This window comes from Rosa chinensis, chromosome 7, assembly GCF_002994745.2.
Source record: "Rosa chinensis cultivar Old Blush chromosome 7, RchiOBHm-V2, whole genome shotgun sequence".
NCBI classification, from domain to species: Eukaryota; Viridiplantae; Streptophyta; class Magnoliopsida; order Rosales; family Rosaceae; genus Rosa; species Rosa chinensis.
The window spans coordinates 31,410,286-31,422,362 of NC_037094.1; the positions used below are offsets into that span (position 1 = coordinate 31,410,286).

The 12,077-nt window shown below is 40.2% G+C and overlaps 1 protein-coding gene across 1 annotated transcript; it reads right to left on the reverse strand.

Annotated features, from left to right (window-relative positions):
- Positions 1-9,859: 9,859 nt before the first annotated feature.
- LOC112177774 lies at positions 9,860-10,399 on the reverse strand. Its single transcript, XM_024316031.1, has one exon. The coding sequence runs from the start codon at positions 10,397-10,399 to the stop codon at positions 9,860-9,862; it is 540 nt and encodes a 179-aa protein (XP_024171799.1).
- Between the last annotated feature and the right edge of the window lie 1,678 nt (positions 10,400-12,077).

Sequence of the window (12,077 nt, forward strand, 5' to 3'; positions counted from 1 at the left end):
ATTTTCGGCTTTTCGGGTTTTGCTCTGTTATTGTTGTCTATGGTTGGTTTGTTAATAGTCTATTTAGCTCAATTTGTAATTGTGTTGATGATTTAGCTATGCTGATTCGGAGACCGATTGAGTGTTGTGCAAACGAAGCTTGCTGTGTTTTTAGCTTAATTCGAACAGAGGAGGAAAGAGATGGAAGGAGAAGAGGTAAAAAGAAAAAAAGAAAAACAGAAGAGAGAGAGAGAAGAAAATAAATAAATAAATAAAAAGTAAGTGAGGGTAAATTAGACATTTCAGCGCTTGAGGAATGCCACGTCAGCAATTTAATGGAAAATTTGGACGGATCTTGACAACAGGGACGAAATGGGAGGAAATTGAGAGTTCAGGGACTTTTTAGGTGAAATTTGAAGGTCAGGGACTGAAATGACGAAACTCTATAACTATAAGGAGTAACCAGTAATTAAGTCTATATATATGTACACAGCAGTTGCTGAATATAACCAGAGATAGAAGTAGTCAAAAACATAAGCATAGAAATAAAACCCAAAAAGCATAGGACAATTGCATAAAAATAGAAAATTCAGCGAGACATGGAAAATTGCATTTAAAACCACATTTTTCATTTTGCAGGCTCATTATATGAGTTTAATTTTTCTTGCGGGAAAATGGTCCGTACGGTGCCTGATGTTTATCTCCTTATAAATTTCAGTACCTTAGTTTTGGAAATATCAATATGGTACATTAGGTTCTCAACGCTAGGGCTGACAAATTCTCCCGAACCAAACCTTACCAACCGCATCCGAGCCGAGCCAAGTGAATTGGTAGCCGAAAACTTGGTAACCGAAGTCTTGGTACGGTACAACCGTACCGACTCCACATACAGTGTACGGTAATGGTTTCAATTTTCACATATACATGGTATACCGTACCGTACCGAAAACATGTATCATACTCATATTTTTTTAATTTTTTATTCTTTGGTCTTCTTCTTTTGGACTCTTCTTCTCTCTTCTGAGTCTTCTCTCTTCTCTTTCTTCTTTCTCTTCTTCTTTTTAGTTTTTTATTCTTCTCTCTTCTCTCTTCTCTCTTCTCTTTCTTCCTTTTCCCTGTCTCTTCTGTCTCTCTTCTTATCTTCTTCTTTTTAGTTTTTTATTCTTCTCTCTTCTCTCTTCTCTTTCTTCTTTCTTTTTTCTTCTTTTTCTTTCTTTTCCCGTCTCGATCTTCTGTTTCTTCTTCTTCTTCTTCTTCTTTCCCATCCCTTCTGATTCTTATCTTTTTCTTCTTTCAAGGTCATTTCTTCTCTTTCTTCTTTCACCTCAGTCTCTCTCTCGAATCCAAGCGCGATCTGGGTGGTGGTGGAGGGATGGCAGTGGTGTTGGTGGTGTCGGGTGGTTGGGGTTGACTATGCAAGATCTGGGCTTGCCTTGCCTAGCAGGCTCAATTCATAGGCTCTGGCCAGATCGTGGCCCAATCTTAAACTCGGTTGGAGGCCCAACCAACCGATACCAACCGATACCGAGAAGTTGGTAACCGAAGTCTTGGTACCGGTAATGGTACTTCATTTTGTGTACCAATAAGCTTTGGTACGGTAGGTGGTTTTAGACTTGAAGGCCCTGTACCGTACCGAACCCAGCCCTACTCAACGCGACCGAAGATAGGCCTAAAGTCGTTAGCTCCGTTATGAAGTTTGCCAGCTGTCAATTTTTGAAGAGTATTTTCGTCCTTTCATGCCTTAATGTTCTTTTTTTCTTTTCTAAGCATCTCTCTCTCTCTCTCTCTTGTCCTGTCGCCTTCAACCCAAAAGCCCCCAAAATTGGGCTCAACCAAAATCTGGAATTGAAGTCAGCAGCTAACCTCTGAATTCGTTAATTTTAGGTGAATTTTTTAAAGATTCAGTTTTTGTTTGGGGGTGATGGATAGAGAAAGCTCAGTGTTTTCAGATCTGATTACATATGAATGAAGGACTACAAAGCTGGGAGCTTTTCAAAGCTAAAACAATGGAAAGAGAGAGAGAGTAGGTGGGCACTGTGGCTAAAAGCAGTGATCTTATAAAGTGGTTCTCTGTTGTCTATGATTATGTAGTTACATTTTGAGGAGGGAGAGAGAGGGAGTAGTCATGCAAGTGAAAAAGACTGAATTGGTTTACTCCCATTATTGGTAGTAAAATTTGTTTTGATTCAGAAGATACTGTTGTACCTGAGAAAGGTAAATGCTATGAATTCAATGGCAGTGATGATGGTGGTGGCAGAGGTCCACTTTTTCCTCTTCTCTTGGTTCTAACCTTTTTCTTTTCTTGGATCTTTGCTTTCTTGTTGCTCAGAGCATTCAACTCACAGAATCAAAGCCTATCTTCTTCTTCTCTCATGAAGTTCAAGCCTTTATTACTTTCAAATAGCACAGTCAATCAAACCACCAAACCCAGAACACAACACTCAAACAGTAACCCAAAACCATGAAGGACATGGAAAAAAGCTTGAATCCTCATCTATGGCAGGCTTGCATCAACGGCATGGTCCAAATGCCTCCAGTGAACTCCAAAGTCTCATACTTTCCTCAAGGCCACGCCGAGCATGCCCAAACACACGTCGATTTCCCCGCCTCCGTCAGAATCTAAGCTCTCATTCTCTGCTAGGTCGTTGGAAAACTCCAAACTATGAACAAACCCATGCCCCAAACCTCCACTGCTTCCACTAGGCTTTGCCAATGAAGAAAAAGAAATCAAAAACAATGGAAATGCTGTTTGATGCGTCCAATTTCAATACATTGGAGAAATCATATTTCAATTTCACTGATTGCCTCAGAGTAAATGACAATCAAGGCTACAGTAATTGCTTCAAACTAAATGACAATCACTCCTCAGCAAAATTAGTTCTTTTCTTCACAGAGGGGACCCCTTCAGTCTAGAACCATGCCTTCAGTTCATGCATGGATTGACCACAATGACCATTCGGGCCATCAACATTAGATGGCACCGTCAATCCTTAACCACCGTCACCACAATTTTCTCTCTCCACACCTCACTTTCCTCTCTAAACCACTGAAATGTTCTTCGGCGCCTCAGATAGTAAGCTCAGTGACAAGTCTCCATCAGCAATATGAAACCCCAATCCAAGTCTTCGAATTTCAAATTCTTAATTCTATGAATTTGAACAAGATGAGAGAGAGAGAGAAAGAGCTGTTGTGGTGTTAATTGAAGAAAATGAGAGAGAGAGAGAGAGAGAGAGAGCTGTTGTGGTGTTAATAGGTGGAGTGCAAACATGATTGGGATTAGTGAGGATTAAGACATAAAATGACGAAAGTGCCCTTCAAAAATTGTCAACTGGCAAGCTCCATAACGGAGCTAACGACTCTAGGAACCTATTTTCGGTCGGGTTGAGAATCTGAGGTACCATATTGATATTTTTCAAACGTAAGGTACCGAAATTTATAAGGAGGCAATCGTTGTTAGGCACAATACGGACCATTTCCCTTTATTGCTTTTACCTCATTTTTCTGCATTTATGTTGCTATTAAGGGTTCTGCGTTTGCATGCATTTTGTTTCTTACTGTTAATATATGCGGTAGTCTACAAGCATGGTATATTTAATGTCCATGTGTAGAGTTCAAGAGCTTTGGTTTACGAACAAAATAAAAGGTGCTGAGAAAGATAGGAAGTTTGGTGAGAAAATAGAGGTCCATTGCCAATTTTTGGCTTCTGATATTAGTATGCTGTTTAGGATTGGCAACTAGAAATCCAGGCCTGATGACTGGTGGATCCCCATCCCATTTCATTCAACAATAATTTGCTCACCAGGTCACCCCTGTTGGGATCAACAACTCATCATTCATTTCTATAATTAGATCCATTTAAAAAGGGGAGTGAAATCCACATTCCCCATTTTACAATCTACACTCTTTATTTCCCTTTTTGATTGGAATTCTTATAAAAAGACAAAACTAAGTGATTAAAGACAAAAATTTAATTTACTAAAAAGGGAAAAAATTACAAACAGTACCCAACTTATGGACCACTCCGAATTTCTATACCCAAGCTTTCGAAACTATCACAATGGTACCCCAAATATCCCACCCGACCCAACATTCGTACCTTCCGTCATGGACGGCGTTAACTATCATGCCACATGGCATTTTCTTAGGGGTAAAACTGACTCTCTGTCTTTACCTCTAGGGAAAAAAATACAAATAGTACCCAACCTGTGATCGACTCTGAATTTCTGTACCCAAATTTTCAAAAATTATCACAATGGTACCCAGGTTATCTAGCCCGACCCAACATATGTACCCGCGTCCCATGCTTGCGCAGCCCACCCAGCGCCCCGCGCCTGCGCAGCCCACCCGTGCCCAAGATGATGGGAGAGTTGGGAGGAAGAAGAAAATGAAGGGAGTTTGAGGAAGAAGAAGAAATCTGGTGAAAGGACGAGAATACCCCTCAAAGTTTGACAGTTGACTAACTCCGTAACGGCCAACAGTGTTTTAGGTACTAAAGTTGGGTCGGGGTCAGAACTTCAGGTACCAAAGTGATAGTTTTGGAAACTTGGGTACAGAAATTCGGAGTCGACCATAGTTTGGGTACTGTTTGTATTTTTTACCCTACTAAAAAAGGAAACATTGAGTGTGGATCGTAAAATGGGGAGTACAAATTTCACTCCCCTTTAAAAATCATTCACCCCTTGAAGACTAATACTACAAAAACTCCTTGAAATTGTTGATAAAAGAGTTTCATTTGTTTGTAGGATGAAGTATACTGATATTGAGATTAATTATAAAGTACACTAAATTATAAAGTATTAGGCCAAGAACGCGCTGCACGCGCCTGTCGTTTGTAAGAGAGAGTATGCTCTGTCCGGCGGAGCGTCCCATGGACGTCGTCGTCGGATGGGCCATTGTGGGCTTTAATGGCTTGATTTCCTTCCTCTGTTGTCGAGTTGAGAGTGGTGGCCGAGTTGTGGCCGTTGTTGGTACTGACCTATTTAATCTAGATCAGATCCGATCTGATATGAGGTTGGGTGTGTTGGATGGCGGGTTAGATTGCTGGGCTTGGCAAGGGATGGCTGGGAACAGGTGGATCAGAGGGAGGAGATGGAGGATTTCGGTCGCCGTGGTTGAGGCTGCGCCATCGATCTGTAGGTCTGAGGCTGCGTTTTCTCTACCAGGGAGTTGGCTACGTGGGTTCATGTTAGAGATCGTGGCTTGGTGTTGGTTGGAGATCGTGGCAAGGCGGAATGTTCCAGTGGCTGGGTCTTGGTTGGAGATCGTAGCAAGGCGGAGGTGCGGTGACGGTGACGTGGTGGTGGCAATGGCAGCGCTAGTTGGATCGTGGTGTTGTCGGATTGGGTTGGATCTGTGCTCCTTCCTTGCTGGGCCTAGTGGTTTTTGGGCCTGGGCTTTGGCTCAGGACCCATACTTTTATTATTTTATGTTTTATGTTCTGTTTTATTACTTGTTAGTTTTAATTAAATGTGGCTTGATGCCGATAATAAGTCCATATCACTATTTGATAGGGCGATGTGGGCTTGGTCCCGGACTGCACCTTTTGTGTGCTTGGTCTGCTCTAGGTAGGCGGCAAGTTCCTTGCTTGGTCAAATGGTCATTGCCTCCTAATAACAGGGTGAAACTAAGTGTCACTGGTTGTACTTTCCAGTGGCAACATGATGGGAAAGCTGTGAGTATGGAAATTATGCTAAGCTGTAATCGAGTTGAAGATCAAGTTATTTTTCCATTGTGTCACCGCTGTGTGACCTATGTCAAAGCAAATAGAGTCGCCAATAGAGCGCTCTTTGCTAGTTGGTGCTTTGTTGAATACAGTTGTTTAGTAAAGACTCATGATAGTATTTCAGGATGTTCTCTAGTTGCATATTATAATCAGGAGTTTTGGTTCATTGTCCCCCCCTTGTATTCGATAGTTTCATTAATGAAGGCTTGAGGGCAGCCGCACCACCCTTTATTCAAAAAATAATAATAATAAATAAAATATTATGCTTTATCTTTGATCTTATATAGACGTTGAGATTAATTATCAGCTTTAATTGATTACATACTTGAGCAAAAAACTTTAGAGTTTGTCAAAGTATATAGCCATAAATTTTCGGCTTTACCGATTTGCAAGGGAAATTCATTCGGTGTCTAATTAATACCTTCTACGCCACACCTGTACTAACTCCTCTTTATTGACTTATTTCTATGATGGAAAATGATTTGTGGCCTCAATGAGGCCTAAGATTTGTGGCCTCAATTTAGGTGTCATGCCATGTCATCTACACAAATCACTTATTTGTCAAATCATGCCACGTAATTCTTGAGAAAAAGACCATCTTATCCTTCCAAAATCTAATGACTCTAAATTATTTTGGTTTTCTACCTCAAAAATTATTTTGGTTTTCTTCTAAAAAAAAAATGGCTTTCTTTCATTTCTTTTTCATTACACTCATGCTTAGATTTAGATAACAATTTTTTTTTCTTCAATCAAGAGTAGAAAAAATTTCATGAAATTCAGTCAATAGATTTGCACGTACATTCGATTAACAGATTTGTATAACACATGTATATGAATTCAACCTTTGTTGGGTTCCTGCAAATTTTGAAAATATAATGTGAAAAATACATATTCATATAACTGTATTTATTCTTTTGTTCATTGTTTTCTCTTTATGTAGCTAGGGTTTAAAAGTTAGATCTGAATTTATTATTTTTTGTTTGTCTTTCCCTTATATTTAGATTGTAGATGTTAATTAATGGTTGCTAACGTGTAATTTTTTCTTACCTCTTAATTTAGACATAAGTATTTCCCAAATTCAATTTACTAATGCTATATTTTTGTGGATGAAATTAATCAATATTTGGAAAGAAAAGTTAATGTCTATTTCTTGACACATAATTCAATATATTAATACCATTTGGGAAGAAAAATTAAAGGATAAAATTTAATTAAATGAAGAAAAATATTGATCAAAGAATCTGTAGACATATCCCTTAAATTAATATATAATTAATAGCTAATATTTTTTTTCACCTAATTAAATTCATTAATGTAATTGATTCACCTCCTAACATCTAAAAGGAAATGTAAAAGGGTAAAGTTGGTGTTGAAATAGTATGATGTGGCAAGATATATTATATGGAATTGAAAATAAATTTTTATTTACTTACATGGCATGACACCTAGGATTTGAGGCCACAAATCTTATGCCTCATTAAGGCCCTATATCATTGCCCTTTCTGTGATATGTTGCTTGGAGTATATTCGGATGGGGAATGTGAAGGCAAACTAGAATGTGTTCCATTAGACAAAAATAATCGCATGCCCCATCAGCAGACATTTTCCGGCTTCTTTGGCTTATATCATGAATGATGCACAAGAAATGGGTTTGTGTATGACAATTAGTCGTGGTAAAGTATGCAATTACAAAAATGTACGTTTGCAAACCGATCGGTTAAGGTATTGATAAGAACCTACAATATTCCTTCTGCGTTTTCATGTTAAATGAGAAATCTCAATGCCCCTTCTTCTTTTGGCTGAACTACTCTTATATTTCATACATCACTGTTCTAAATATATTGCTGTCCACTCTCTTACTGTTCTAAATATATATGTCAGCTGCAACTTCGTTCCTTCTTTATCTTACTACCCAAATAAGTGCTCTTTATTTCCATTAATTGCATAGTTTCTTTATTACCTAAACTCTCTGAATGCAGCTTCAAAGTCACCGCAATCATAGACGATGATACTAATGCGACAACTGTCGTATTTACGGGAAAGGAAGCCGAAGACCTTTTCAAGACAACCTGTAAGGATCTAATTTTCAAGACAAATTTACAAAGATCCGAAAAAGCTGTGAAGGGGCTGACTTCTTGGAGTGAATTTCAATTTGAATAATTTGATATAGAACACATGCACAATTCATTAAGAAGAAGAGCCGCCTAACCCGCCTCCCTCTTCTTCGTCTTTTCATCTTCTCTAACTCCAATTAAGGGTTTTTGTTGCTGTGAGAGTTGAATTGATGGCTGCGGTGGGTAAGGAAGATGTGGGGTACGACAGTGACCCAGAGGAGGCCAAACGATCGCTGGGGATGCGGAGGGGGCGGCAGCGATCGACGATGAGGAAGGTGAAGGAGAGGGGAGGGAGAAATCATGGGATCAGCCGGATCGAAGAAATCCATATGTGCAGACAAATAAAATTCGTTGACAAATAATATTCTGCAAGATTGAAACTTTGGAAGAAGCTGTACTCGAAAATCCTCTGGAGTCTAGAGAAGAAGGGAGATAACAAAGAGAACAGAAATAAAGGAAGAAGAAAGAAAGAAATGTCGTCTAGCCCAGTTTTTGGATAATATTTTTTTTAAAAAAATAGAAGGATGTATTAACTAGATACGATTGGAATCGTACATGAGGGCATCAAGTATAAATTCTGGAGCAGTATTAAACCATTGAAGATGGACATTGGATTAATCAAAACTAAGACTAGCTAGTCAATGAGCAACTGCATTTGCTTGCCGGGGAGTGAACTTGATTGAGATCTCCCATGTGGCCTGCACTAGAGCTTTGATGTCAGAGATCAAAGCTCTCGAGTCGGATAGATCCTCGGCCACTGAGTTAATGAGCTGAACCGCATTTAAACAATCACTCTCAACCACAGCTCGGGTTATATTCAATGCCTGCAACAATTCCAGGCCATGTTGAATAGCCAGTAGTTCAATGTGCAACGGAGAGGTAACAAAAGTTGACCTGTAGGAGAAGGCAGCGATAAAGCCTCCCTAGGCATTCCTTAGCATTCCACCTGTACCGCCATACTGGACTGTAGGAAGAAATGCCCCATCCACGTTCAGCTTGAGGTTATCTTCCAACGGTGCACTCCACTGCTTCCTTCGAGATTGATGACCCCGCTTCGTTGCATCAGAATCCTTATGGACACCAGAATACTCCTCAAACCAGGCCATTGCAAAGGCCACAACTCCCGGCCCCGTTTGGGATCGATACTTCCACATCTTGTCATTCCTGCTTCTCCAGATGCTCCACATCAAAACAAGGAGTTTACCAAAATTCTCAAAAGACAAGGAAGTCGTCCAGAAACCAATCCTTCCAAGTCGCGGATAAAGGCTGGATGCAGAACGGATGAGTACCTAGAATCTTGTTAGAGAAGGGACACTGGTAGAATAGATGGTCCACCGTTTCAATAGCATTGTTACAGACAACTCAACGTAGATCCCCAGTATACCCTTTGGTTGACAGAGCAACTCGAGTAGGAAGAAGATTCTGAACTACCCTCCACCCAAAGATGGCAACCTTACTAGGAACTTTGGCCCTCCAGAGAGCCCTCCAAACCGGACCATACGGATCTCCAACTGAAGTGGAAGCAAACTGATTGCCCATGACAAGATCACAAGCTATCGTATAAGCAGACTTCACCGAGAAAAAACCTCTCTTATGCAGCTTCCAAGCCACTCTATCTTGGCTCTGATGTCGACTAAGAGGAATAGATAGAACCTGGGTAGCCACTTGTGAATCAAAACAAAACTGTACCGTGGCCTCATCCCACGACCACGTAGTCTGGTTGATCAAATCAACAACTGTTTCGAAAATGGTATCCGAAGGCCGGATGAGAGAATGGTGAGAAATAGAAGGTATCCAGTTCGAATCCCATATACCAACCGAAGTACCATTACCAATCCGCCAAGTTAACCCAGCCTGTAGCACATGCCTAGCCTCCATAATACTCCTCCACGAGTAAGATGGTCTCTCACCCATATCCGCAGTGAGGAAAGTGCCGTGAGGGTAGTATATCCCCTTAAAGACTTGGGCCACAAGAGACGAAGGTTGGGAGAGTAAGCGCCATCCCTGTTTCGCCAACATGGCCAGGTTGTGAGCGTGGAGATTTTTAAAGCCCATCCTCCTTGAGCTTTTGGGAGGCACATTCTCTCCCAAGATCTCCAATGTATTTTACATTTGTCATCAGTACTGCCCCAAAAGAATTGGCAGCAGAGTTGCTGAAGATCTTCACATAGTGACCTAGGTAATTTGGCAAAGTCTGGGCAACTACCTTTATAAGTAGCCCCTTCACTCCTACACTGAGGAGCTTTGTTCTCCAATTGATGAGCTTTTTTGTGAGTCGTTCCTTCAAATAAGCAAATATAGCCGTCTTGTTGTGTCCAACATGTATCGGGAGGCCGAGATATAACCCATGCTCTTTACCACATTCTACACCCAAAATTCCCTCCAACTGATTCTTTGTAGGAAGAGGAACATTACAACTAAACACAACACTGGATTTCTGTAGATTTACATGCTGTCCCAAAGCCTTCACATATAGGGTTAGTATCTTCTTGAAAGCGCGGCATTCAGCTACTGAGGCCTTACCAAATAAGAAACAATCATCTACAAACAATAGGTGGTGAATAACAGGTGTAGTAGGACACATTTTTGGACCATGAATCAAACCTTGCTGGAGAGAAGAGGTTATTAATGCTGAAAGTCCCTCAGCACAGAGAATGAACTGGTATGGAGAGAGAGGATCCCTCTGACGAATACCCCTAGTAGGTAAAATAAAGCCTGTAGGAGTCCCATTGATCAAAATAGAGTAGCTAACCGACTTCACTGTAGTCAACACAATTCTGATCCAGTTCGGACAATAACCCAACTTCATCAGGACAGCCTCCAAATATTTCCATTCCAGACGATCATAAGCCTTAGACCCATTCCCTAAACCCTAAAGCCCAGTTTTTGGACAATTAAATAATCAGATGCTGATGTGAATTATTAATTTATTAATGGCCTTCAGATTTTGAGTAAACGGTTGAGATTGAAAATCAAACCAGTGAAAAGAGTTAAGGGGAGGATCTTATCCTTTATTCAAATAATTAAGGGAAAAAGCCACAAACTATGTCTGAACTATGGCCTATTAGGAGCTTTCATACCTCAAGTTTTAAAAATATCAGATTAGTACTTGGACTTTTAAGCCGGACTCAACATACATACCCGAAATCACGTTCGCCGTTAAACCCATTAACTTTTGAAGGGTAGAGTCATCCTTTCCCTACCTATCTTTATCCCTAACCCTTTTCCCTAATTTTCAGACTCTCTCTCTAGGAAATTTGGGAGTAGAAGGGAATTTGTAGGTGAAGACCTCAATTGACAGCTAGCTTTCAATCCATAAGGATTAAACACATTATTAATTAGTGCCTAGATAGCTCTTACTCCAACTAGAGGAAAAGTGACGATCATGAAAACATTCTGCAGAGGGCAAGTGGCGGCGGCGAGGAACAACTTCAACGTAAGGAGTGTAAGGAGCAAGCCTCAACTTCAACGTAATTCAGGAGGAGGAGATGAAGACTATTGTGAAGTAAGGAGCAGGGGAAGGAGAGTAGTCTGGAGAGAGATTAAGCTACTTTGCTTCTATTTCAGCGACTAAGGCATCAATATAAGGTGGTGGTTGACACGCCCAAAACAAGCGCTCAACTTAACCCTGCAAGATGTAGTCGTTAGCAATATAGAGTAAGCAGGGATCGTTCAAGCCGGGGATTGAGGGTAACTTTATAATTCACACAAAATAAAACAAAACTAAACTAACTAAAGCACAAAACAAATAACAAAACTAAGAAAAAGAAAAACGTCAAAGAGGGAAAAAGATGGCAGGACAAGATGGGGATAGAAGGGTGCGTTGCAATCCTAAGTTGAAACAGATTTGGGGTTTTTATGTTCCTACGAAAATAAAAGGAAAATAAGAAAGCAAAAACGATTTTAGAAGTTGAAAAACAATATGGAGAAGACATTAGAGACTCGGAAATCCACCACCAATTATTTTCGAACAATGTTAAGTTAACCTAGATTCAATTACTAAGGTGTGAACAGAAATCAACCAAGAAACAAGTCGAAGCAGATCATGTCCCTTATTAATATTTCCCTAATTACTTAGTCTATGTGAACGCACAATAGCTAAGCCTATCAAACATGCAATCAAGGTATAGAACGCTATCCTATCAACAACACATATAGTGTCAACATATTTGAAGCATTAAGATCTCATGGAAACGATTGATTATAGAGTTGCAGTCTAGTGTGGAACGCCTACCTAGCATGCTCTTCTAGTTGTTTAAAAC

Bases quoted from the DNA above. Each gene is read 5' to 3' on its own strand.
- LOC112177774 (XM_024316031.1), bottom strand. From the start codon at position 10,399: ATGTGTCCTACTACACCTGTTATTCACCACCTATTGTTTGTAGATGAT.